The sequence below is a fragment of the Pipra filicauda genome, unplaced genomic scaffold (genome assembly GCF_003945595.2).
Source record: "Pipra filicauda isolate LSUMZ 115617 unplaced genomic scaffold, ASM394559v2 scaffold81_size6448238_pilon, whole genome shotgun sequence".
In the NCBI taxonomy this organism is placed as follows: domain Eukaryota; kingdom Metazoa; phylum Chordata; class Aves; order Passeriformes; family Pipridae; genus Pipra; species Pipra filicauda.
This window is the reverse complement of record NW_024104998.1, coordinates 1,726,126-1,751,607: the sequence shown is the minus strand read 5'-3', so window position 1 is coordinate 1,751,607 and position 25,482 is coordinate 1,726,126. Positions and strand designations below refer to the sequence as shown.

General features: G+C 37.3%; 2 protein-coding genes across 5 annotated transcripts in view; one reads left to right on the top strand and one right to left on the bottom strand.

Annotated features, from left to right (window-relative positions):
- The window catches only part of ARL15 (ADP ribosylation factor like GTPase 15), a 261,132-nt gene that overhangs the window by 10,808 nt on the left and 224,842 nt on the right, over positions 1-25,482 (top strand). The window contains exons 2-3 of one of the 4 annotated variants that reach the window (XM_039390406.1): positions 9,606-9,699; positions 21,643-21,787. The exons of 1 other annotated variant lie outside the window; for it this stretch is intronic. In XM_039390406.1, coding sequence (XP_039246340.1) covers positions 21,644-21,787 — 144 coding nt within the window. In that variant the 5' untranslated portion in view covers positions 9,606-9,699; position 21,643. Of the gene's footprint in view, positions 1-9,605; positions 9,700-9,723; positions 21,788-25,482 lie in introns of those variants that run through there. 2 more of the 4 variants (XM_039390405.1, XM_027716371.2) reach the window with 2 other exon arrangements.
- Positions 2,778-4,088, bottom strand: HSPB3 (heat shock protein family B (small) member 3). The gene is given in 2 exon segments (XM_027716378.2): positions 2,778-4,027; positions 4,029-4,088. Coding segments are annotated over 2 exon segments (597 nt in total). The 3' UTR covers positions 2,778-3,490.

The following is a 25,482-nucleotide window of genomic DNA, read 5'->3' as shown; positions in this document are numbered from 1 at the left end:
AGGTTTTGATTCCTGGCTATGAAGTAAGTAATATGAGACCTACGCCTCTTGGAGAGAATGTTGCCACCATGATACCCCAGAGGTTTCCTTTCCTCTTTTCCAATGCCCAGGGCTGAAGCTGAGTATTTACTGAGTGACTGATGGGTGTTATGTCAGCCTTGGTCCACTGCACCACCAGTGCAGTGTAAAGGCTGTGCAGAGAGAGACCTCAAACACCCTGGTTGTAGCAGAAACTATAAAAGGGAAACAAGTCAAAGGCATTTGTGGGCTTTCTGCCCACCAGGATCTTATGGAAATGTATGGTTTTCACCTTGTTTTTCGAGGCTAGTGTGATATTGATACCTTTTCTTCTGTGAAAGTATTTTTCATAGTGCTTAGATTTATGCATGAAATTATCCATTTGGAGGAGCAGTCTGATCAATTACAAAGGTAATCCTTCACTGATGGGAACTGAGAAGGCTCTGTAATGCTTGCTCTGCAAGGCTTGCCAGGCTTATCGCTTATTCTGGGACAGAATTTTATGGACAGCCAATTTCACAGTTTCTAATTTAACCACATCAGCATGTCTTAAATCTGTCTTAAGCTGTAGCTGTTCTAAAATCTTTGGTGTTGATAAATATCTCAGTCTGCTGCCCATGAACGATATTAGCAGCTTTCTCTGACATTCACATTCAGTCAGATTATAAAAGTAAAACATCATCTAAAATATGTGAAAACAGCTCTTTCCAGACTATTTAGAAACAGTACTTCAAGGCTGTTCTGGTAAACATGTAAAAATCGTTCCTCCAAGAACTTTCAGTAAACTGCCACTTAAAAAGGAGAGAAGCACCTCCCTCTGTGCTGTTCTTGGTGCTAAAATGCAGGAAGTCAGTGGCAGGTCCAATCTCCACCATGGTCCCTATTACATGAGCACTTGAGTGCCAGGCCAGGGGCACCATTCACCAAGGAGCACCAATGTAGGCTTTTGTAAAGCTCTGGCTACAAGAGAAGGTAAAATTTGGCTGGGTACATCCCTGCCATGTTTGGGTTAGAGTGTTCCAGTGATTTCTGACTGATAATGTTGTGAGCAATAACAAACTTGGGCACAGAGTGATGCAAAGAGACCTACAATACAAGACACTCAGATGCCACATTCTCCATCCAGTTTTGGGAGGCAGGCCTGTGTACATAAGCAGGCCTATGTGTAACCAAAATATTAACATATATGGAATAGATGTTATGATTTTGGCTGTATGGTCAAATTACTTGCCAAATTTCCAGTAGTTTAATCATGATCTAATTTGAAATAATTAAATAAAGTATGTTGTTTTTAGAACTACTTTCTTATCTCTAGGGCTATGAATATCATTGTAGTCATAGCTAGAATAGTTTTTTATAATAATCTGTAAGTTTAAGTGGTAAAATTTACAAAATGCTCTGTAAACAAAAGTCACCAAAGCAGATTTCTAACTTTTGATCCTCAACTCCATCCCAACAGTTGTGCCATAAGGTGATGTGGAAACCACGGGTTTAAACTTGTTAAGCTTTTATAAAATTGACCTGTAAAGTTTAAATCCAGGCCTGTATCTAAAATTCAACTCAATCCGTGTTACATCTTCTACCAGATTCCTGACTGATGAGGATTCTTGACCTAGAAATCGAGGTCTGATTTGCTAGTGAGATCTTAAACCAATACACAAATCAAACACAGGCCATATGAGGGAAAAGTATGGGGTTGAGTGGAAATGTAGGGACATGTGTTTTATATTTGGTTTAGTTCGTTAGAAAACAGTATGCTCTTGACTTTTGGTCAATTAAAAACATAAAATAATGGAACATGATGGAAATTTACAATTCAGACTTTATTCTGCATTTCTTGTACAGATTCCTTATGACTTTTAGCACAAATAATAAATAAAATATCAGAATTGTAGTACCCACTTTTCTAAAATCAGTTGCTTCAAACATCTTTGAGTCTAAACAACCATGATGTAATAACTCTAATAAATGGACACGTGCAAACTTACAAGCTTAGAACTTTCGTTTAAACTAAGGAACTCTTTGGCTTCAGCTAGCGAGAGCCTGGGCTTTGTTAATCAGATTTTTCTTGTATTCTTAAAATTGTATTTGTAGTCAGTTTCATTTGATTATGTTTTTGATTTCTCCAAACAGCAGATGGATATGATAGAGTCTGTATTTAACTTGGCACTTTCCATTCCACATTCCTTTACTATTCATAGCACAGCAGACATACCCATCTCCAGTAGACATAAAAGGAGGCAGTTCAACTTGCAACTGCAGTTCCCCTCAAATGTGTGAGTATTTACAAACTCACAGCATTATTTCTTTTTAATGTTGAGAAGACCAGATACTAGATATAGTGGGTGGATATTTTTTCATCTCTGCCACTCTCATGAAAGAGTGGAACAGAAACTAGACCTGTGTCTGTAGTAAAAGGAACCTCTTCACTTAAAATTAGATTCATGTAGAGCCCATGTTCTTACGGAGAGAGTGGGACTATACACAGGCAGAAAAATTTGCTCTTGAAGAGAGAGTTGTGGAATCTCAGCCTAAATTGTCAAGCAACATGAAGAATAAAATACTCATCTGATTGAATAACAAGACTACCTAAAATGCATAAGAATAAAGGCATTTGTGTAAGAGTAATGTCTTTTTATTACCAGGTTTCACAATGAAGAATTTGATCCTTTTGAGCATTTGTAAGCAAAAATTTTTTTCTTCAGTTGATAACATAGTGGAAAATGTTAAACAAAACCAATTTTCTAAAATGTCTTTAAATGTTTTCTTTTAAATTAATTTGTCTTTGACAGAAAGTATAATTTCTACTTACTGTGTTTTCAAGCAAATATAGTCAGTGATTATTCTTTTTTCTTATAGTTTAAAAAATGCAATACACTTCTAAAAAATAGTCTCTCAAGACTTATTTTGGTATACAAGCTTGAACTGTGGAAATAGAGATTCTTTTCTTGATAGTATTTTTCAGTTTGTATGCTTTTCCAAAGAGAAGAATTTGATTTCAAAAATTAAAAAGCACCTTTTTTGCTACTTAAATTAAATTTCCATAACTTGTCTATTGCCCACAACTGAAAACTAACTTACAACTTGTCTATTGCTTCTTTAATCTTTATGACTATGTATGACAAATGCTTATTTTTTTAGAAATACAAGTCCTCCTACTTAATTCAAAAATATACTTTATTTTTAATGTATTATAAAATAGATTTTTTTTTTTCTCCTGCTGAGACTAGCCTAAGTTTGCTACTCTTCAGACAGCCTGGATTTCCAACATATATGTAGCTGGAGGCAAGCAGTCTAACATTCACATCAAACAATAAACTCAGCATACTGAAAAACATATGCAAAGGCTTTCCTTTACTGTAATATAAATACAGGCACATGCTTACCACACTCTACAGCGTTGCATGAATGATATTACTTTGTTATATTAATTAAGAATGATTTTATCTCACCAATTACAACAGACAAGGTTCTAATTCTTTCCCACCGAGTTCTTCATTTCAACAACCAAAATGCCATCATGGCAGAAAAGTGCAGACAAGTCTTTGTTCTCCACCCCGTCAGGTAATTTGTACTGTCTGGTAAAGCTTCTGGATATGAAACCGTGTTCATCCATCCTGGGTCCGTGTTGAGCTTTAATCAGGAGCCAGCCTTCGAAAGTCTGGATAATGATATCTTCGGGACGGAACTGCACAACATCCAGCAAGACCTGGAACCGTGTGTTTTCCTCCTCCTGGCCACTCTCCCCTGCCCCAGTCGTGCTTTCTGTGGTGCATCTTTGGTTGCTCAGTGCTGCTGTAGCAGGGCCTGGCAAAGCATATAAAAGGTGGTTCAGTTTGTGTGTTTCCAGCTCTTGGTCAGCAAACTGCTCCTGGTAGCGTACAGGAGTTTCCACCCAGTGTCTTATAACAGCTTCTGCCATGGCTGAGGCAGAAAGATCAGCTGCTACTCCTGCTGCCTTGGGAAGCTGCAGAGTCAGAGTGAGCCCTTCCCAGCCGTATGTCTCACCCAACAGACTAGTCTATTAGTGGATGTTGCCTTTCACTTTTAGAACAGGCAAAGCTTAACATTTAATACAGCATCCTGTGCTCCAGTGCTGGGAGACTTGTTTCGTCTTTTATCCACTAACAATAGAGCACTATTTTTAGTGCTGAGGCCTTGAGTGGCTTCAGCACATGCACAGCTTTCATGCATGACTAGCAAAAGCAAAATTTTAATGCACCTCGGATTATTGCAATATTATTTTGTTTATCATTATAAATAATGAGCACAAAAATAATATCTGATCGCAGGGCAAATAATGCCTGCAAGGGTAAATAGCTAAGAGAAAAGTGCAGTGAAAAGGGAAAAGCATTTCTAAATTTTAGCGTGTTTGCTAGAAAATCCCTATAGCTGGGCTTGGTAATGTAAAGCAGAATGTGTTGTGGCAACTGATGGTGAAAATTGTTTATTTCATTTATTAGTGCAACAATAGTTGCCCTAATGCTAGAAATAATCAAACAAGATACTTTTATTCCTTCTTGTTTGGCTATTCTTGTTTAGAGTTCTATTTCTTGTCCTTACATGTTCCATTACCATGGAAATGGCAAGTCAATTCAAATGGGATTTTTGGTTCCTAATGGAGTAATGAAGAAAGATACTTATTAAATTATTAAATTTCGATACTTATCAGAAATTAAGTTCTTTATTGAGTTCATAGCAGAGCAGGATTACCAGACGTATCTATAATTGAAGCTGTATGTTTGCTATCTTATTTTAAACCCATAAAGGCTACATAGCAATGTAAGGAAATTTTCAAAAGTTAAAGATAACTTACATTAATGCATTTAATTGAGTATTGTGAGAAATGAAAGTTATACTACTTTATTGGCTTCTTCTCCTGTTAAACTGCCCTCCAGAAATAATTTAAAAATGCTATTCTGGATGTTTGACTGACTGAAATTATAATAAAAACAACCTGGAGCATTGCCTGTTATCTGTTTGGCAGCTGTTTTCTGTTTTGCTAGCAAATTATTTACTTGATGAGGAAAACTTTAACCCTAAAGTGAAGCAGTATGCCTGGCTGGTTGTGATATTCTACTTAAACATATTGCTGAAAACTATTGCTGTTCCTACTGAATTCCGTGATGATAACCTGACTTATTTCACTTCAGTTTTGCACTTCATTAATAAATGCACTGTGGAGGAATATAACTTTTTTTTTTTTTTAAATTTCATTTTAATTATTCACATAATCTCTGGAAAAAGGTAAACTTGCCCATACTTTAACTTAAAACACAAATCACCATCTCAGTGCAAGTCACTATGAGACAGCTGTATCTATTCCCAGAAGCAGCTGCGTTAGTCTTTCAAATGTCTATGTTAAGCATACTTGGAACTGTCTGTCTGCTATAATTAGCATGAAAGATGCTTTGAATACCCTTTAAATTCATGTCATATGCAAAACGCTGCAGAAGTTCATGGGATCCCTTTCTACTCTGTATGATAAGGAATCAGAAAGATTTTGGAAATGAAGCCTTCCCATCCTGCCCTCTCCTCTGTTGCAGTCTCTTCTCTCAGTTTACCTCCGGTAGGCTCAGGAGTTAGCATCGTGCTTCTTATCTGTTACTAACATGGGGAATATGACAAGTGGAAAAAGCAAACACCCTTGAAATGCGAACATCGATTTAGAATATGTTTTTGGGCTTTCAGATTTAAACATGGGTGCAGTGCTGCAATACCGAGGCACTTCTGATGCTTATGGTGCTGTACTCTTCAAGTATCTGTAGCAGGATTTGGTTTGGAAATGCATTTTAATAGCAGTTGATTACTGTGGTAATTTTAAACCTTCAGAGCTGATCCGTTAGGAGCAGGATCGATGTTCTAAATATCCCAGGTCGATGCCCCAGGTTTTGTTTCCCGGTTTTACTGTGTACACAAAGGCCTCTCTCCGTACTGCCCAGCGAGCAGGAATCCACCGGCTGGCATGACAAAGTACAGCAGAGCACCCGGGCAACTCGTCACGGCGGCCGTGCACTCGCCGGGCCCTGCTCTCTCTCGCTGACCACACGTGTTCATTGTCTCCCAATCCCCTGCGGGTTTTGGAGACCAGGACCGGGATCCGCGTGATGCAGCCGGCCGCGAGAGTGCGGAGCTGGGATCAGCGGGGCGCAGCGGCATCTCCTGGAGAGGACGGGGAACAGCTGCGGAGGAAGACCCGCCGGCACCTGCCTGTGGAACATTGCCCTGGGAACGCGCTTCTGCGGGAGGAAGAGCGGGATTTAACTTATAGCGCGCTATTTTCACGCTAGTATAAGTCTCAGTATTTTGGAAGGGGGTGGTGGTGGGATAAATATTTGATCCATGAATTCTGAGTTGCATCAAAAACAGCGTGGCGAGCAGATCGAGGGAGGTGATTCTCCCTCTCTGCTATGGTGAGACCCCACCTGGAGTGCTGCATCCAGCTCCGGAGTCCCCAGCATAAGATGGGCATAGATCTGTTAGAACAGGTCCAATGGAGAGACATCAAGATGGTCACAGGGCTGGAGAACCTCTCCTCTGGGGATAGGCTGAGAGAGTTGGGGAGCTGGGGTTGTTCAGCCTGGAGGAGAGCAGGCTCCAGCACCTTCCAGTATGTAAAGGGGGCTTTACAAGAGAGCTGGTGAGGAATTTTTGGCAAGGGCATGTAGCGATAGGACAAGAGGGAATGGCCTCAAACCGAATGAGAATAGGTTTAGATTAGGTATTAGGAAGAAAATCTTTACTACGTGGGTGGTGAAGCATTGGAACAGGTTGACTGGAGAAGCTGTGGATTCCTCATCCCTGAAAGTGTTCAAGGCCAGGTTGGATGTGGCTTTGAGCAACCTGATCTACTGGATGGCATCTCTGCTTATGGCAGGGGACTTAAAACTAGATAGTCTTTCAGATCTTTCATGTTCCCTTCCAATCCAAGCCTTTTTTGGATTCTGTGATGCTGTGAAATATAGACAGCAGGCATCCTGGTAAAGCTGTATTGTAAATTGTAGAAATGTAACATGAATAAAGTAATGAGAATAATGTATTTTTGATGCATGTTTTAAAGAAAATCAGGTTCACCCTGCTTGGCACAACTTTAAAATAATAAATTGCCCTGTCACAATCCTTGGTGTGCTTGATTCCCCAAAGAGAAATTTGTTTTTTAGCTACCACTGAAATTCAGTAACAGCTGAAAAGGGAAAAATGTGAAAAGGCTGGCACGATGAAGTGAACGAGAACTCTTACAGCAGAAGCTAATGGGCTAATTTCAAATCAGTCACATAATTATCTAAATGAATTTAGGTGGAGCTCTGCAGTTACTTTTACCAAAGCAACCAAGGATCTACTCATGATCTACTTCCTGTGTCATTCAAAAGAGATATTGCCTCTTCAGACTTTGCAATACATATGAAATGTAAGGAAGTGTAAGACTTAGTGAGTTTTACACGTGCTGTCTGTTACGCCCAATATGGGAATATAAGCTCTGTTGTGATACCAAAAAGCTAGATAGTAAAATAAAATATGTGTGAGATTGGAATGGGGTGACACATAGAGAAACTCAATGGTAAAGAGTTCCATGCAGTATTTAATATATTCGTTTAGAGTGAGAACGTTACTGTCTCCTACTTCCATCCCTTTGAGTCCATTGCTCCTTAGAACTATGACCTGTCTTTTTAGCTGAATTGTTTGATCTAGAGATATGTAAACTCTGAAGGAATCAACAGTGTAACCGCAAGTCCTGCAAATGCCTAATCAGCAAATACTGAGTGTTCTGTTTTCAAAAAATATTGAGGGATTTTTTTTTTTTAGTAACGTCTCATTCCAATCCAACATGCTGTTTATATTGTTTATATTGGTCAGTGAATCACAACATAACTCTTTCTGCAGCAAGACTTTGTGCTGTGTTGTAAAAATTCTTGCAAGTAGTAAAGGCTGTGTTGTTACATAGCCAGCTTTACTGAAGGGAGGCTTCAGTCTGTGGGTCATGTCCTTCAAAACCTGGAAAAGGCTAGATCTGCCCAAACTCCTGGAAAATCTCTCCAGGGCACTGATGCTCTCTTGTAACTGTTAACTCAATGTCCTAATTTTAGGGGCCTTAAGAAGTGGAAAACTAATCCCAGCTTTTGCACTAAGGATTGTTTGCTCATTTTTAGGAAGCAATGTAAGAAATATAAGTAATAATGGAATGGACTATCATTTTTACACATTACAACTACTATTAGAAGATTTTTTTTACACGTTCCAATGATAGAAGAGCAGATGAAGGATGAGGATGGAGGATGACAGGACCACAGCAGCTGCTGTTCGAGCAACGTCTTTACAGAACAGTGAAGGAATAAAAATGCAATTTGTGTAACAATGATTTTAAAATTTCAAGTTACTATAATAGTTATTTTAAAGTGATGTCATGGAACACTTTACCTGTATTTGCTTCGTTTTTCACGTGGCTGATTTTTAAACATTTCTATGTCTGCTATAGGCAAATGCATCTGTGCCTCACAAATGCTTGAAGAACTTCCATGGAAAGCAAACTCTTTAGAGTGATAATAATCTGTTTAATTCTTGCAGAGAGAACAGTTGAGAGAAAATGAACAATTAAAACAGGATAATGTGCCTAAGGACTGGAAAGCTCTGTTTTGCCATTGCAAGTCAGAATCTAATGCACTCTTGCTGTAGAAACAGTCTTACTTTTCACCAGTTAAAAATCAACTAGTGTTCCAAGAGGAATGCCAGTTTTCAGGTTTCTTCCTCTTCAGCTGCCCTGAAGTCTTTACTTTAGACTTGATAGGAATAACTCAAGGCAGTGGAGTACAGTAAGACTGGTGTATTTATTTTAGATCTATTAAAACTTCATAGCTAGTGCTCACATGCATATTTAGCAAGTGAAACTCCTATTCCATGGATTTACAGCTTCAGGCTTGCGTGTTTTGAGGTTGAGCACTTTAATAAAAATAACACAAGTACTCACCTATGAAGTTCTGGAATTAGCAATGTTTTTGCTGTTTAAAATTATGTACTAAGGCTTCTTGGAGTAAGGGCTTGCTAATCTAGGACCCACATTACACATAAAACACGCTAACCTGTAATTAGCACAAAACACCCATTATCTCCTTTTGTTTAGATTTTTTTTCCCTAAGAACAAAATGAAGACTGAAGTTAAATAGTTAGAATGAATTGAAGACATGTGCTCTGGATATGTTTGTCAAAATAATTACTGGCCAAAAATAATTGAACTTACTAAATGAATTCTGAGATTTAAAAATTTCACTATGTCCAAATGTTGAAAAGGTCTAAAGGTATAACTGAACAAACTTGTGTTTTCACAGCTACCATGAAAATATTGTATTATGACATAAGTGTTTGAGTCAAAACAACACTATAGAATACTTATTTTCATGCATTTAGGAAATTTTAGAACTGTGAACAATATTTTCTGAGTATTTGCTAGCAATATCAGATATTATCCAAGATATCAGCTGAATGGGCCTAGATATGAAGGTGGCTTGTGGCTCTAGCTAAAGTCTATGACTTTGGCACAGGATACGGAATGAAACCACTGATTTAAGGTGCCCTGCATCTTTTGTGTCTTGTAGGTGCAACTGGAATCAGTGAGATTTTTCTTTAACATCAAGAATCCATGAAAACTTCTCAAATAACATAAGTCACTCACCACCATGTATCGCCAAGGTGGGTAAGTTCCCTAGGGCCAAGGAAAGAATCCCTGATAACTCAAAACTCTTTGAGGCGACATCTTGATGTGAAAGGTTTGCTATGGTTAGTGAAAAATTCCTTTCTGGAATGACAAAAATATGCTGTTCAATACCAGTGTACCCTTGGATATAACTACTGTGCCAAGTGTCTTCAGTGGATGAGGAGCAGCTGGAGACTGACTGTGTAAGTAATGAGAGTGAAAGGTTTGCCCAAAAACTCAAGTGTAGAGGGACTCAAAGGGAATTGGTGGTGACAATGCTATTGTATTCGTATGCTGACTTAGTGGATAATATGAAATTCCAGTCTTAGAAGGAAAGCCAATAATTCATTGGCAAAAATACTGTCTCACCTCTCTCCACACAGTGAAAGCCAACCAAAATCTGTCTCCTGCATCAGAACTGTTATTTCCTTCTGTGTTGGAATTAGAACAATAGTCTCATATTGTCTTAATTTCCTGACTTTGGCAATGCCAGGAAGGCTGCAGAGGTGGTAGAATCCCTACTAGTTATGAAATTACGTTTTCTTTCATAGTATGGGTTCAAGTTAGAAGACGGAACATGGCCAGACCCTTTTTTTTTAAGATTACAGATGAAGTTTATTGTGAGTCTTGATTTATAAGACATGAATAGGTATATCATTCCACAGACACGAGTCATGAATGCTTTAATGAAATGTTAAGCCTGAAATTTAAAACTTTTTTTCTCCTCTCTCTTTTTTGAGCTTTTGTTCATACATATTAGAATTTTCAAAATCTGAAAACGTGTTTTCTGGCCTGCTTCGTACACTTGCCTACATTCAAAGACCCCATGTCACCTGTGTTGTTAAAAACCAGGAGACCTGCTTTTCTTCTTAAAAAAGCCATTGTACGATATAAAATACTGGCAGAATCTCACTCAGTCTTTGCCATACACTCTAAGCAAAGATCACTGTACATATAAACATTTATATAAAATGACCAGACATCTGGTCAGTAGGCAAGTTGGCACTTTCTTTCCATTACTACAATACTTTCCTCCCAACACATATTTGTCAATACAGCTATTTTTATAACACAGATCAGAACAGCTGTGCAAAATCTGTTGCTCTCATGTTGTTCTACTGAAAGTAAGAAGAACTTTAATTAAACTTTATTTTGCTAAAGTTTAAGTTTACATAGCATGCTGTGCAAGAAATAAATTTTTGTTGTGAGATCATGAGAGAGCAATAATATTTATAAAAGCAGATTTAACTCCCATATTATGGAAACCATTTTATTTGAGAAGCAGAAGCTCTTTTTCTATATTAATCTTTGCTGTGGCAAGGAGGTAAATTAGGTCTGTACAGGTTAATAGGATAGTTCTGTAGTTGTATTAGTAATACTGGATTTTAAAGTGGAGGGAAGTTTTAAAAAACAATGCAGATGTTTACTGGGCTTGTGTTAGCTATTCCATGTAGATTGTAGCTTTCATTGGGGCCAGTTACAGCTATTTACAGATGTAAATGTGTGTATGGAGTCTGTGGTTTATAAAGTGAAATCGCGCTTCTTTTTCTTAGGGATGAACAAAGCCACAGGAAAATCATTCAGAAGAGTTAACCATAAGCAAAACCACAAACCACAGAGGGGGCTTTAACATGCAGTCAAAGGACTTGGCATTGTTGACATTTTCTATGAATTCAAAACATATTCGGTTTTATATAGAGAATGACTGATGGATGGATAAAGAGGGTGGAAACCGAGAATGAAAGACAAAATATTCTAAATGCAAGGAAATCTGATTACCAGTGTACAAGCAAGCTGTAATTCAGCAAACTGTACTGAGTGATAGTAGCCAAAGGCAGCTGGATGTTGAATAATGTGTGATTATCTGTCCAGTTTGCCAACTCCCTACTCATATTGCTGTTCCCAGAGCATTCAGTGAGGATATCAGTGAAGTACAGGTTGCAAGATTAAATCTTATTCTAGCAAAAATCCAGGACTCAAAGAACACCAGACAGTTTCAGATGGACTCCAAACTGTCTCACTGCTATTCATTTTCTATCACTGCTGGAATTTTGCTGTGGAAACAAATAGCAAAGAAAACAATAACAGGATTAAGAACAATGACAGACTATTAAATCACATACCAGTGGTTTGCAGCCTATGGCATTTTTTTTCCACGGGTGTAATGATAGACTTTTTTTGGCAGTGGCTTTTCTTTTTTAGCTGAGGAAGGGATGCCTTCTAGTTTCTCCCTACTTTGTTTTAGTTTGTATGTAGTTTCTTTTATTTAATTCTCCCACCTGAAATTGTGTAGTTTGGAGACAGGCCCTTTTTCTGCTCAGGAACAAGAATTAGAACATTTCATTCTTCCTGGGTATAGGGAGCCATAGAGAGCAGTTAGCTGTCAGTGAGCAAACAATAGTAATGAGTTCTATGAACTGTAATTGTGAGAGGGCTAACGTGCACAGACTGCAGAGCAATAGAGATTTGGGGCCAATGTATAAACAACTGGTAATTCTGTAATCCTGAGCCTAGCCTAGAACCATAGAAAATCAGTGTCCAAGTTTAGGTATTTACATAGTGCAAGAGGCCTCTGCTATTTTGAGAGATCAAATACAGTTTCCTGTTCTTCTTATTATTGTTCCCAGAGTCAACAATGCGTCCTGGTGATACCATAAAAAGACACCAAACTATTCTGCAATCTGGAAAAGTGTTTTTTAGTTATTCTACTGCTGCAGTTCTAAGCTCTGATTATGTAGAATCACAAAGTTAGTATTTTTTTCTCAGTGGATGTCCAATTTCTTTAGTCTTTAAAGTTACTTTGCACGTGCTGATAATAATTTTAATTTCCTGATCTAAAATGTCACACATTGATTTCATATATTTTAGGCTAATTTTTATCCCTATCTAAATGTGAAGTAAGCATTTAGATAGCTAGCTAATGAGGTTACATTGCTACATACCAATGACATTTCAGGTACATGACTACTCATGAAATTCTCATTTGAGCATGCAAAAGGCACTAAGGGTTTCCAAAATGCAGTTGCTACAGTCACTTGTCTCCAACAACTTGTTACCTTTAATGTCCACATCTCATATTTGTTGTGAGTTCATTAAGGGGTATCTTTCTGACTCAAACTGGCTGGCATAGGAAGCTGTGACATGTCAGCTATGCCTTTTGTAGAAACATGGAGTTGATTGCCCGTATGTACAAAACATCTGGACTGATCCCTTGTGTTACTGGATACAACCCACTGTAGTTATTACCTCCGGATGTGGGGAGAAAGGCCAGCAGAAATACCTGGCTCCATTAGCCCATTCTTTGTTCCACTACAGCAGGTCTGACTGGAATGTCAAGACCTGGTCTACAGAGTGTTAGGCACTCAGAGCTGTACTTCCAGGTAATACTTAAAGCAGTCTGGCTGGTTGCTATTTGATGTTAAATATTACAGAATCCTTTCTGTCTTATATTAGGTACTCAAAATCAATAGATACTTTGACTTTTAACTTTCTCTGCCTCATTCCTTCTTCTGAAAGCAGTAATAATACTCTCTCATCTCAAAGGATTATTGTGAAAATGAACTAAGTAATATCATAGAAACATAATATCTGTGAATAAGTTAGTGTCAGAATGTATGACAAAGCAAAAAAAACTTTTGTCCCCAGGCAGAATTTGTCAAGTTGTGAGTAAAAAAATGAGGCCACATACAACAATAATAACAGTAAAGAAAAAGGAAAATTGAATACTGACTAATACAGTAGTCAAGTGGAAAATATACAATAGAGTCATATAATTGAACAGCACATACAGACATATGCAGGCTGAATTAAAGCTGCACAGGAAATCTGAAATTTAGCATTTTCTTCCTAAGTGTTTAAAAAATTTACTGTACTACAGCCACAATTGTTAGGTTTCTATTCCTCTTTGTTTTTCAGCATGAGACACAATTTGCTGTAAGGATGTGGGATATATAGAAAGATAGAATCACATTTGAAAATTAATTCAGATAGTAATGTAAAGTTTTCTAAAGTGAAGTTAAATCTGAGCACACTATGACTTCCATCTACTCCTCTTCCATGAGAAGTATGAGTCAGTTGATGTGCTAAGGTGAAGCCTCTTGGCAGTTCCATGTCTGGAGACTGAATCTATAGGGTATGTTCTGCCCACTGTCCCATCAGAGATACACTAGAACTTCCTCATTTGCAGCAGAAAGGATATTAGGAAAGGTAGGCAGGATCTGGTAGGTTCTAAGTTAAAATGCCTCTGTTGGAAGTATCAACAGAGATATACTACAGATATACTACAGAATTTATTGGAAATTTTACAGTATCTGTTTGTATGCGGTAATACACCTTAACCTTCTGAAAGCTAGCCATTAAAACAGTGAACATGTCAAAAACATTACTTTTGCCTATGGCTCAGTTCCAAGACAGTGCATTAATATGCATGTCAATCTGCTGAGCAGGGTGAAAATGAAGAATTAGTGATCAACGCTAATGAGAATAATTTGCTCTAAATACAAATGTACTGTGCTTTTTGCTCACAATATTTACAACTTTACTCGAAAGAATCTCCCAGTATCTGGTTAATTTAGTACTACTACTTACGATTTTTCATGTGTTCAGAGTAACAATAATATTTAACCTAAATTCCCTCACTAAGTATTAACAGAGTTGCATGTTAATGAATTAACAAATTCACCTTAATTTTATTCTTAAACCCTCCACATAGAAGCAAGTGATCAAATTTCATGCTAGTTATACAGAAAGCTAGTTTACTATTTAGCCAGGACTACAAAAATCATATATGGTCCAGATTTATCCATACTCCATGCTGAAATAAACCAGAAATAAAATACAACAAATGTTTCTTCTCACGTATTCTTCAGATATGTTAAAGCCAAGAAAGCTATACTTTGGCTGCTAGCCTTTCCCTCAAGGAAAAAAAAGAAAAATACACTAGTGAGAGTCAAAGGGACCAGTAACACATGCTTTGGACTTGTTTCCAGAGCTGAAATCTGTACAGTTACCACACAAAATACCTGACTCTTAATGAGCTTTTAGAAAACCCTAGTATTTCGACCTGTTTTCCTGATTTGAGATTCAGTTTGGCTGAGAGGTCCGTCAGCGTCTTTAAATTGTGATTCATTCCTTCATGGGGCACCTTCTTGCAACTTATTCTCATTCTCAGGACCATGTGGAGGATGATCAAAAGACAAACACAGTTTATTCCTAAGCAAGATCTCTTCAAGATGCGCTCAGAATATTCACATGCATGTCTTATTTTCCCCCTCCCTTGAAGCTGTAATTGCATGTAGGATAGACGAAAGAATTGCACTGAAGTGGCTGAATTCACATGCTGCCTTTAGGCTCTCATCCTGAGAACACATAGGAACAGTGGGAGAAAGGGGACAGTGTTGTTATAAAGTTCCCACCCATACAGTAAACTGCCTGAGTGGAAATGCATTTCAAAGAGTGCATGCTCTCTGTTGCATTTATTCCTATACCCTTGACACTAATGCTGCTGAGCTTCTTGGGTGCACAAGATGCTCCCTAGCATGTCTGCAGCATTGCTAGGTTTGTGTTGTTCAGATGATTATTATTAACTGGTTTTATTACTCACAAGAGAGGTTTGTAATCCAGCTGCCAAGGTGTTAGCAAGAATGGATGGCTGGACTTGTGGCACTGCCTTGGGAGGTAAGAAATCCAGTTTAGTTCCTGGGTTCTCTGGAGGTTTTTGTCTTTGGCATTTGGAAAACCACAGTCTTTCTAGTCCACTTGTGTGAAGAGGTATCAGCATCCTAGCCCTATTTATGTTTATTGAGCTTTTCAGGAGAGACGGTATCTTGCAATGCATGCATGCAAAAAGTCTTACACAGAGACAAAATAGCATATAAAGTCTTCAGAGGAAAAAGACCAAACAAGGAAAATCATGAGAATTGCTAAGTATGACAGTGTGTCACCAGTGACGAAAAAGAAGTGGAGTTTAATGTGAACATACCTTTAAGATTCCTGACAAAACCAAAGAATAGCTTGCTGCCTCAGGAATCAGAGGCAGACTTACTGGAAGGGGTAAACCTCCCCACCTCTACTATGGCCCCAAAAGTATGTCACTTGCTTTACAGGATGTGATAGCACAGCAGTGGATGGCTGTTGGGCCATCATTATAACCACATCTGAAAATACAAGGATACAGCAAGTGGAGGGTGAGTATACAGAAAATAAGAAAATTTTTCAAAGGGATGCATGTTGAATAGAAATATAGAAATTTTCAGAAGATTTACCTTTTGTTGCTGTTAGTAAAGGAAATGTTACTGTATTGCTGTCCTGTTTGCATGGCTATTGCTTTTGTTTTATTCACCAGTAGAACGCTAGATTGCAAAGAAGACACAAAAGCACGCCTATTCTAGGCTTATCACGCTATAGTAGCATTAATGGATTTTGTCTACAAAGAGCTTTTACAGGATGAAATTACTTGAGTTCAATTTAAAATTAACCATAGCCTTACCTTTCAAACTTCTCTTGGGCAAAGTTCATGTTGAAATTGAATTTTCCATGCATATAGACTAAAAAGGAGTAAAGGGACAAAAGGATTAAGTGTTTATTTTTATAGTACCTGTGCTGTAGATAGAGTAAAAAAATAAGCCTCAGAGAGTAGTTGGACATTAATATGTAAAAATGTTGCAGTGATAATAAGTGAGATAGGTGACTGTATGTGCTAATGTGTTAAACTACGTATGTGAAAAACATACAAAAAAGAATTGTGTGTTATCCAGGATTATCGCTAGCATAGTTGCTACAACCCCATGATTTTCTGTCTTAACTATATACTTGCAGTTTCTTGTAAATAACAATGGGGAGTAGTAACTAGTCTTTTACATTTTGTATAAAATAAGGAGACTATGAAATAAACATAGCATTCTGTCTATTCTTATTTTGAAATTACATTTTACTATAAAGTAAATAGAATTTGTCTCATTCCTGAGTCTCTCCAAAACTTAATGCATATTTACTGATACAGACCTTTGCACAAAGTCTGTCAGGAGGGAGCCTTATCCTGACAGAAATCATGTTTCCCCATCCTGAGTCCCAAAGCAGATTAATAGACCCTGGAAAATGAGTGGCAGTGATAAGGAATGCTGAGAAATACCTGGATTCACAACAACTTCTTGTGCCTGTGAACAGAACAGCTGTTTTAGGGTTCCTAAAATCAGATGTTTGCCACCTCCATTGTCCCTTTGAATTCCTCTAGTTAAAAAATACTAAATGAACTTTTTAATGTAGTAATTCACTGTGTTTTTAAATACAGTGACTAAATGTGATTATCTCAGACAAAAGCAGTTAATGCAGACCTGCCCTTGGCCATAGTAAGAGCAAGTTCACATTTAATATAATTGTCAGTTAACATCTCTATTAATTTGGTACCTCTTCCCAGGAAAAAAAAGCAAGCCACTGACAGCACACTCTGCTCTTTCTGGACTGAATCCTTCCCTGTCAGTGACCATCTGCTGTTCCCCAGGGCAAAGAAGCAGCAGTTCATTTGTTAAACTGCAATAACCCTTAGTCCATGCTTTTTATAAACAAATCATTAGATATGTTTCACACTCTTAAAAAGACTCAGTTTCTTAGTTAATATATTAGGGTAATATATTAATAATATATAAATATTAATACATTAATAATTAAGATAATAGGCTTTGCCTTTAGTCATTTTCTACACCTAATTTTACATAGCCCACATAAGCAGAATTAAATTGTTTAAATAGCAGGTTCAGTCAATAAAGTCCTTAACTGTTGCTAAACAGTTTTTCCCAAAGGGTTCTGTCATTTTACTCTATTATTTTTCCTTGCTTAGGATGGGAAGAAACATTTCTCAAAAGTTTTGTTCTACAGGGAGAAATAAAGAAGAACATAAACAATTTATATATTATTATATATTTTAGCAACTGATGGAGGCATCTTAAAACTGCTGCACAAGTACCACCAGCATCCAGAAAGCTCTGTGAAAGGCAGCAGTGGGCATTAGAGACTTCCTTGACCTTCCTCCAGGCACCCAAGGAAAACTGGGGCTTGCTAACAAGCCATTCAATTTTTACTCATAGAAATCAGCTGAAATCCGTGGAATCTCACCAATACAAGTGGCAATAGGCAAGTTTAACTTCCAGGCACAGCCAAAGTAAACAACAGTATGTGACTTTGATTCTTGTTTTGAAAGATCTTGCTGGGCGTTAAGCTGGTGTGTATGTATGAAGTGTGGGCTGTCAGTGTGCGAGCTGGCAACAACCTGCCTGCTCACTTTTGGCTGTCCCTCCCCTGCCCCATCCACACAGAGTCAAGTGACTGCGTCCTCCAGTGATAGTGGGACCTGAAAGCCACTCAACGGGAGCAAGAATAGGGAAGAAAAGACCTCTAGGTTTTAAGGTGGGAGTGGACTGTTGTGGGAGGAAAGGCTACTGGGAAGTGGAGGAGGCAGTGTCCTGTCATCTGAAGACACGAGGGCTAGTGAGTGTGTGGAGAGACTCTGCAAAGCTCCAGAATTTCCCTCATCCTTCTCCTTCATTTTTCTATAATCTCACTCCTTTCCACAGATCTGACTTTCTCCAGTCACCCTTCCCACTGGAACTCCCTAAACCCACTCCCACTTCCTCTTTCCCTGCTTTCAATCAGTTCTAAGGAACAAACCCCTCAAATACACTTGTTGAGCATGGCCACTTCTCCACCACAGCAGAACTGAATACTGATTTTTTCCCCCCATGTATTCCAGATTAATCTTGACCTTCTGAGACTTAATAAAATTCTGCCTCTGACCCCTTTCAGGTGTCCATTCTGGTTTGAGACGCAAAATTTTAATTTTTTTCCTCCTATGGAATTCTCTAAGACAAAGGACTTAAACAGGCAGAATTCCACTGTTATATCTCAGTTTATCCCGATACTTGTTGCCATTTGCCTATGTTTAAAGGATTCAGAAGCCTCACTATGTGCTGTTATAATCTCTTCTCACTCTTGAATTGTGGTTTACAGTCATTCTGAACAGTATTACTGGAAGTATCTTCTGGACCAGGAACAAGATACAGTAGAGAGAGCTGTCAGAGCAATGGCATTTCAGGGTCAGCTGCCTATCTCCCAACAGATGATGTTTTGTTTTCTCTCATTAAAAAATCTTCCATGCAGAGAGTAACGGTGGCAGATCTCGTCATGCTAATTTAGCCCAAGTTTGAAGATAAAATACGTATTCCTAAAACACACAGGCTACATGGTCAGCTTCAAAGTGCAAAGCACATATTTTGATGGATGCGCTAGCTATGTGACAAGTAATTACATCACCACATTTGCCTTTAGAGTTTAGTTTTGATTGGATAAACACATCTAAGCTACTTCAGTTGTTTGCTTTACATTTCCCTCTCAGCCACAGATGGTGTATGCACTTCTTGGGTAGCCAGAATTCAAGAGCTGTCTTTTTCTTTCAAGTCTGCATAGCTGTACAAATGAATGCATAAGGCCTATGAAAATCCCATTCAGTTACAAAGAAAACCTCTGAAACTGTTTATATGAAAGTCAGGTAGCCACTGTCTTGCTCCTATTGAAAAAAGTGATTTTGTTAGGAACATGAATTAGCTCTTCAAATCAAGTACCGGGTTAAAGGCTTTTCTGCTTTTCCTGAGACAGAAGGTGCAGTCTTTCAAAGAGATAATGTTTTTGCTATTGTTATAATGATGAAAATTATGCTGAAGATGCAAATACTGGATGCAAATACTGTTCATGTTTTTAAATAGATTTCTGCCTGTGATTTCAGAATAGACAACCATTCTCATTATGAAGATCATTCATTTTGCACAGGGTTCCTTTCTCATTTTCACTCACACTATCAGAACAGTTTCTTAATAATCTGTGATATAAAACAAATAGTGAAAAATTGACCTGTGGATTTCCAAGGTAAGGTTGAATTAAGAAAAAAAATTAAGAAGAATGTTTTTCATACGTGCTTCTATAAAAATTTGGACTAAGGTCTTTTGAACTTACTGGTAATTGAAGAATGTGCTTAAGCATCTTTTGAATAAGCTCTTATAAGGTGGTAAGCTTAACAGCCTGTTCTGTTCAACCTTAATTACTCATCACAACTTTAGAAACATGCTTTGACATAACCTATTCCATGTAAATGGGCCCAGGACTGAAATCACTGTTTGAATTACAGCATTTATACACTAGCCAGCAGTCAACCAAACCACTTGACAGAGAAAGTAATATAACCGATCCTGAATACCTCTGCAATTATATTCCGCATGTTAACCTTCGAAGAGCAGTTCATGTGAAGGTGGTTATACAGGTATTTAAGTGGAAGCTCCCAAACCTAGAAGGAATGCTGCTTCAAAAACATTTGGATTACTTTCAGTTCTTGTTATTCCTACAGTGCAGATCCCATTCAGATTTGTGTATGTGAGCTGTTTTTGGAAACCAGGGAGAGAGCTGAGTGATTTAAAAACACAAGTTATTTATTCAATAGCTTCAGTACAGAGAAATTGGTGAAACTGAAAACGAAACAACACTTTGTTATACATATTTGCTTTCCTTCTTCCAGATATATCTTCTAGCGTAGCATTATTTTCTGAAGTATCCAGGTGAAAAATATCTGCTGTCTTAGTGGGGGAACATGAAGTTGGTTTACTAGGATTCTTTCAGTGTATCATTGTTTCAAACTTTTACTACCTCAGATAGGTAGAACTGTACCTACCAAAACATCACAAAAAGCCTCGGGAACAGCTACAATTGAAAGAAACTCTTTGGAGAGATACAATTTGTTTCTAAGACTCCCTAATTAACTTGCTGTTTTCAATTCACACTATCTCCTTACTTACTACATCTATTTTCTCCCCTCAAGAATTAGTACCTTGGCCCTGTTTTCTTGCTTTTCAATTAAATGGGAATTCCTTAAAATCATCTGCAGTTGATACCACATTTCCCTATTCCTTATCTTTAAAAAGTGGCTGAACTACAATTCTTTCGGTAAACGTGTCTGATTGACATAAGATTCTTCATAGGTATTGTTCAAGGCTTTTTATAATTTCTTGAGGCACTGATAGCTATACCTCAGATTTTGCTTATAGTCTTTATGCTCTGATATTGCTTTTTAGTCCTGTTTCAGCTCTATGTTGGTATGTGTGCCTTATCATTAGTTACATACTTTACTCCATCAGGAATATGCAGCAAGGTATATAAGCCCACTTTAGTCGGTAGAACTTTAAGATAAGAGAAAGAGAAGAAAATAAGAACTTCTAAGGATATGCTGGATAGCAAAATGCAGGTTTTATTATAACTTGTGTTCACATGCCTGCATAGCTTAAATTGGCTAACATGAATAAAAGAATTACTATTGTGTGAACTGGTAGCTGGAGTTCAAAGTGTAAAGCATGTGTTGCTACTTTTTCCTTCCTCTTCTTACTGTACTGCCTAGATGAGGCTAAAACCTGACACAAAGGTTTTTCAATACCAACAAGTTATTTCTTCCTCATCTTGAGCATTTGTTTTATTCTTTCTGCTAAAAGGCATTTTGCTTTTCATTCAAGACTCAGAAACAACGTAAGCTAAACCATAGAAAAACTTGAACCACTAAGACCTTGTATCTGGTGTTCATTATTTCCAGCAAGAGATGAAATGGTCATCTCCACATATAGCTGCAAGGCTTTGCTGACCATATTCTTAATATATACTATATTTAGACTTCAGGCAAAGTTTAGTTGTATGGGTTTGTAGTCACACTGACTTCTTGGGAAGAGATGACTGTTAACGAAGACACAACTAAAGTATATAAGATGGGATAACACGTTTAATATAAATATGAAATACTTTAGATATTATGTAAGGTCATATGCAAATTGCAATTTCTTTTGTTTCAGAATTATCTGTTCTTTCATTTGCTTGGACACCTCATATTTCTTCTCACCAATTCATATGTGCTCCTTTAGAATGAAGAGGACTAATGCTGGCAGCAGTCAGACCGAGGTTCCAGCTTCCTGTACAGCTTTACTTGAGGCACCACCTCCCTGTCCGTTGGCCAGGCAGACCTGTGGGATGGCCACTGTTAATCTCCAAACACAACAGAGGCATTATGTAGGTCATAAGTTATATTTTCTTTTACTAATAAAATGGCTTTTTTTTCACACCCTAACAAGACTATGAATTGAAAACTTCTGAAAATAAGAAGAATTTTCTAAGCCCAAATAGGAACGTGGAAGGCTTTAAGAACTAGATCCAAACCCAGCCCATTTTATAGTTGGAAAGAGACAGAATATTGTGTCTTTAAAGTTTTTTAGGGGTAAATTTGGAACACAAGTGTAATTCTAGGCTAACTAATGGAAACAAAGGAAAAAGCTACAGATGGAAACATGTTAACACCAGAGCAAAGACCACAGAGTCTAACTGTATTGCTTTTATTTGTATATGCATTCAGTGAAAAGAAAAAACAATCTGAACACGAGAGATAAATATTTGAATACTCTGTAAACAATATTAGAAACAAATGCTTTTTATGAACAAAAAGCAAAACTGTAGTCCTCATAAAATGTACCACACCAAAGTTAAAAAAATACAAAGGTTCAGTTCATCCCAGAAAACCAGTTATTATGTGAAATGGGATTATATTTTTTTAGGGTTTGTATCCTTATTGATTCTCAGCAGGAACATGAAGATACAACTTCTAATCAATCTCTTGAAGTTTCTACAGTGCCACAAGTAGAGAGTTAACCAGATCACAACTGTGGACTGTTGTTTTTTTAAATCTCCACATCTTGCTGTAGAAACCCATTATTTTTTCCATTTCAAAAAAAGAAACCAAACTAAGAATTCAAATGTTTTCTTATGTATAGATGAGAAGAAACCCTAAGATCCTAAATCTAGGGCTTCCAAATTCCTCAGTTTCTTAAACATAGAACCCCTGCTACCAAGGCCAATATCTATGATCACTTAGTCTTCAAATTCAGCTAATAGCTCAAACAAGGTTACCAGTATAGAACTAGGACTCTTAATTATTGTTTTGATTGCTATTGTTTTGCTATAGCACTGTTTAAAGACCTTACATAGAAGACTCATGAAATGAAAAATGAGTCTACATCACTACCAACTTTAGAGGGGTGATACAGAAATGAAAAAATATCATATGTAAATTCCAGCCTGCTTGGCAATATAATCTATTCAAATTTCCTCATGCAAATCTTCTTGCATTACTTTACCAACAGTAACATTTTGGGCACACAGGGAGGAGTAAATCCCCTGTATAAAATCAACTGTAATATTTATTCATATCCTATAGGTTCAAATTTATTAAATTCATTAAAATTATACTAAATTTATATCAGCATAACTACAGTCTGAAACTGGTTTTTACTTTTGACCTTGTTCTATCATTAATCTTTGCTCTTAGACTGCCTGTTGTTATTTTGCCAGTAAGGTTACCTAAAGGTCAGCCAAATATTTCTGGAAACAAGAAAAGGGAGAACAGGTGAAAAAGCCTTTTCAAAATCTGTTTGCTTGCTTTCATACCCATGTGTTCTTTTATAGAAAAAAAATATCTAACCATAGCACACATGGTGACCAAAATGCCAGAAGGCAGCAAAGCATCAAAGGAAAGAGAAAGAGGAAAAGATTTTTGATGGAGAGGTTTTGCTTCTGTCATAGCGTTCCTTCACCTTTGGCTACAGTATCTCTGCATGCTGACATTTGTCAATATATCAGATAAAGAGCTGCAAATTGCTTCAAGCATTATTTACTCAGAGCACCTTCTCCCTTTCCCTGAAAGTCACATGAGTTTGATTAACAGCGGGCTCCAAGTCACTTGCCGACATTTGAGCTGCAAATATAACTGCTGACTGCTCTTGGCCTCTATTTAATGCTCAAACTCTCCTTGTAAAACACCCATTCTTTCATTTCTCTGTCCAGTTTTTTTTTCCCATTTTTATGCCTTTCTGGATCTTTCTAGGAAATAATTTTGGTCACAATTGGCCACACACATTTATCGTTACAATGTATGCTTAAAAAGCTATTGCCATTAGACCATTCAAATAATTTTTCCTATCAGTTTTCCAGCTGTTTAACTCAGAACTTTTCTACCTAGTCTTAAGTTCCTATCTGGTCCAGCTTCTTGTCTGCTCTGCCAGTGAAGTTAGAGACCGTTTTATCACATAATTTGTATCCCACAATTTGTACTTTTTAAGGCATCCAATTCTAAACTTCTAGCCATACCCAGTAAAGGGATTTGGTAGGATTTGGGAGCATTTAGATTACTGTATGAATATCCTGAGTCAAGGGAACCACATTTTTACATGAGGTTTTCCTCTACAGATTTTATTTTTCCAGAGTAAGCATATGGTATTAGCATGAAACTACAAATTATGTTTTGCTTTTCTGCTGTTAACTATCCTATGTCTTGCCAAGCTGAGAGTTTGTATATGTCTGCTGTAACAACCTTGTACCATGGAAAACTAATGTTGTAAGAAGAGCAGAGGTAGCTTATTTCAGTACTTTCAAAGATAATTGTTTGTTTCTCAACTTTAATTAGAAGGGTAATATATCATCCTCCTCCCTCCGTTAATTAATTTTCCTTACCAGAGCTATCAGGGCTCCTTATATCAGTAAAACCTGATGATTAATACAACCATCTTCTTGCTAATAATAAAAAAAGTCAATTACCTTTCCCCTAATTTATTAAAATTGGGTGGGATGTGGAGAGCAAGATGAGAACAAATATACCATGCACTTTGTTCTCTTAATGAATTAAATTATTCTCATGTGGTAAAGTGGTTTAGAATGTCTCAGTCCCTGATACACTGTTAGGTCTTTTTGCTTTAGGGCACCTTTTATAAAACATCCAGTGTTCAGGTCACTCAAACCATGATGTGCAAACACTGGTCATACTGTTCCTATGTACTGCTACTGAATGAATAGCACTGCTTTCATCAGGACTTCTACATAAGTATTATCTTGACAGAATCTATTTAACTGGTGAGACTAGAAATTAAAGCAATATGACTAAAAGGTGTTCTACAGTATGCCTGTCCCTCAAGTTGTTTTCCAAGATAATGCTTACTTGGACAACTTGTATCTATACAGCTGGCAATACAATTCTGAAAAAAACCCCCACATTAATTCCACCAAAGTATGTTTGGAAATAGGCATATTCATTTTAAATTCCCATTTTACTAATATCTACTAAGTAACCAATACATTTTTATGTCAATTCCACTTTCAGAGTTTGTTACCTGCTAGTGCTATAAAACCTTCAATTTGTCAGGTGGTAATCTTGTGTTAAAATGTTCAAACTCATTAAATTGCACTGACATAAGCAATAGATGATAAAATATTGTGCTCAGCACTTCTCAGGGTCAAAGTCTGAGTCCCAGATTGATTACTTTTCACACAAGTTTACAGAAAATTATTTTTGCAACAGGATTTCACTGAATATACATACACCTGTGCTTCTGTGAATAATCTCGCTTCCATTTTTGGAACCAGACTTACTACCTCATAGTCAACACATGAAATTTTGTTCCATTAAAACACTTTGATCTTGTCCCTTCTATCTTGACATGCAAGTTCCTGCTGACAAGCTTCTTTATGAAGATAACTAACACTGCATTAGGTACATATTCCAATATTAAATTGAACTTGTTTTCAGATGAAAGAAATCCTACATGACTGCTATGTCGGCTAGAAGGCATGTGTTACAGGACTTGTATTCTGCTTACATTCTGCTATTGTTCAATGTTAATCTTCACTTTATGTAATAAAATGAATGTGCCATAAAGCTACAC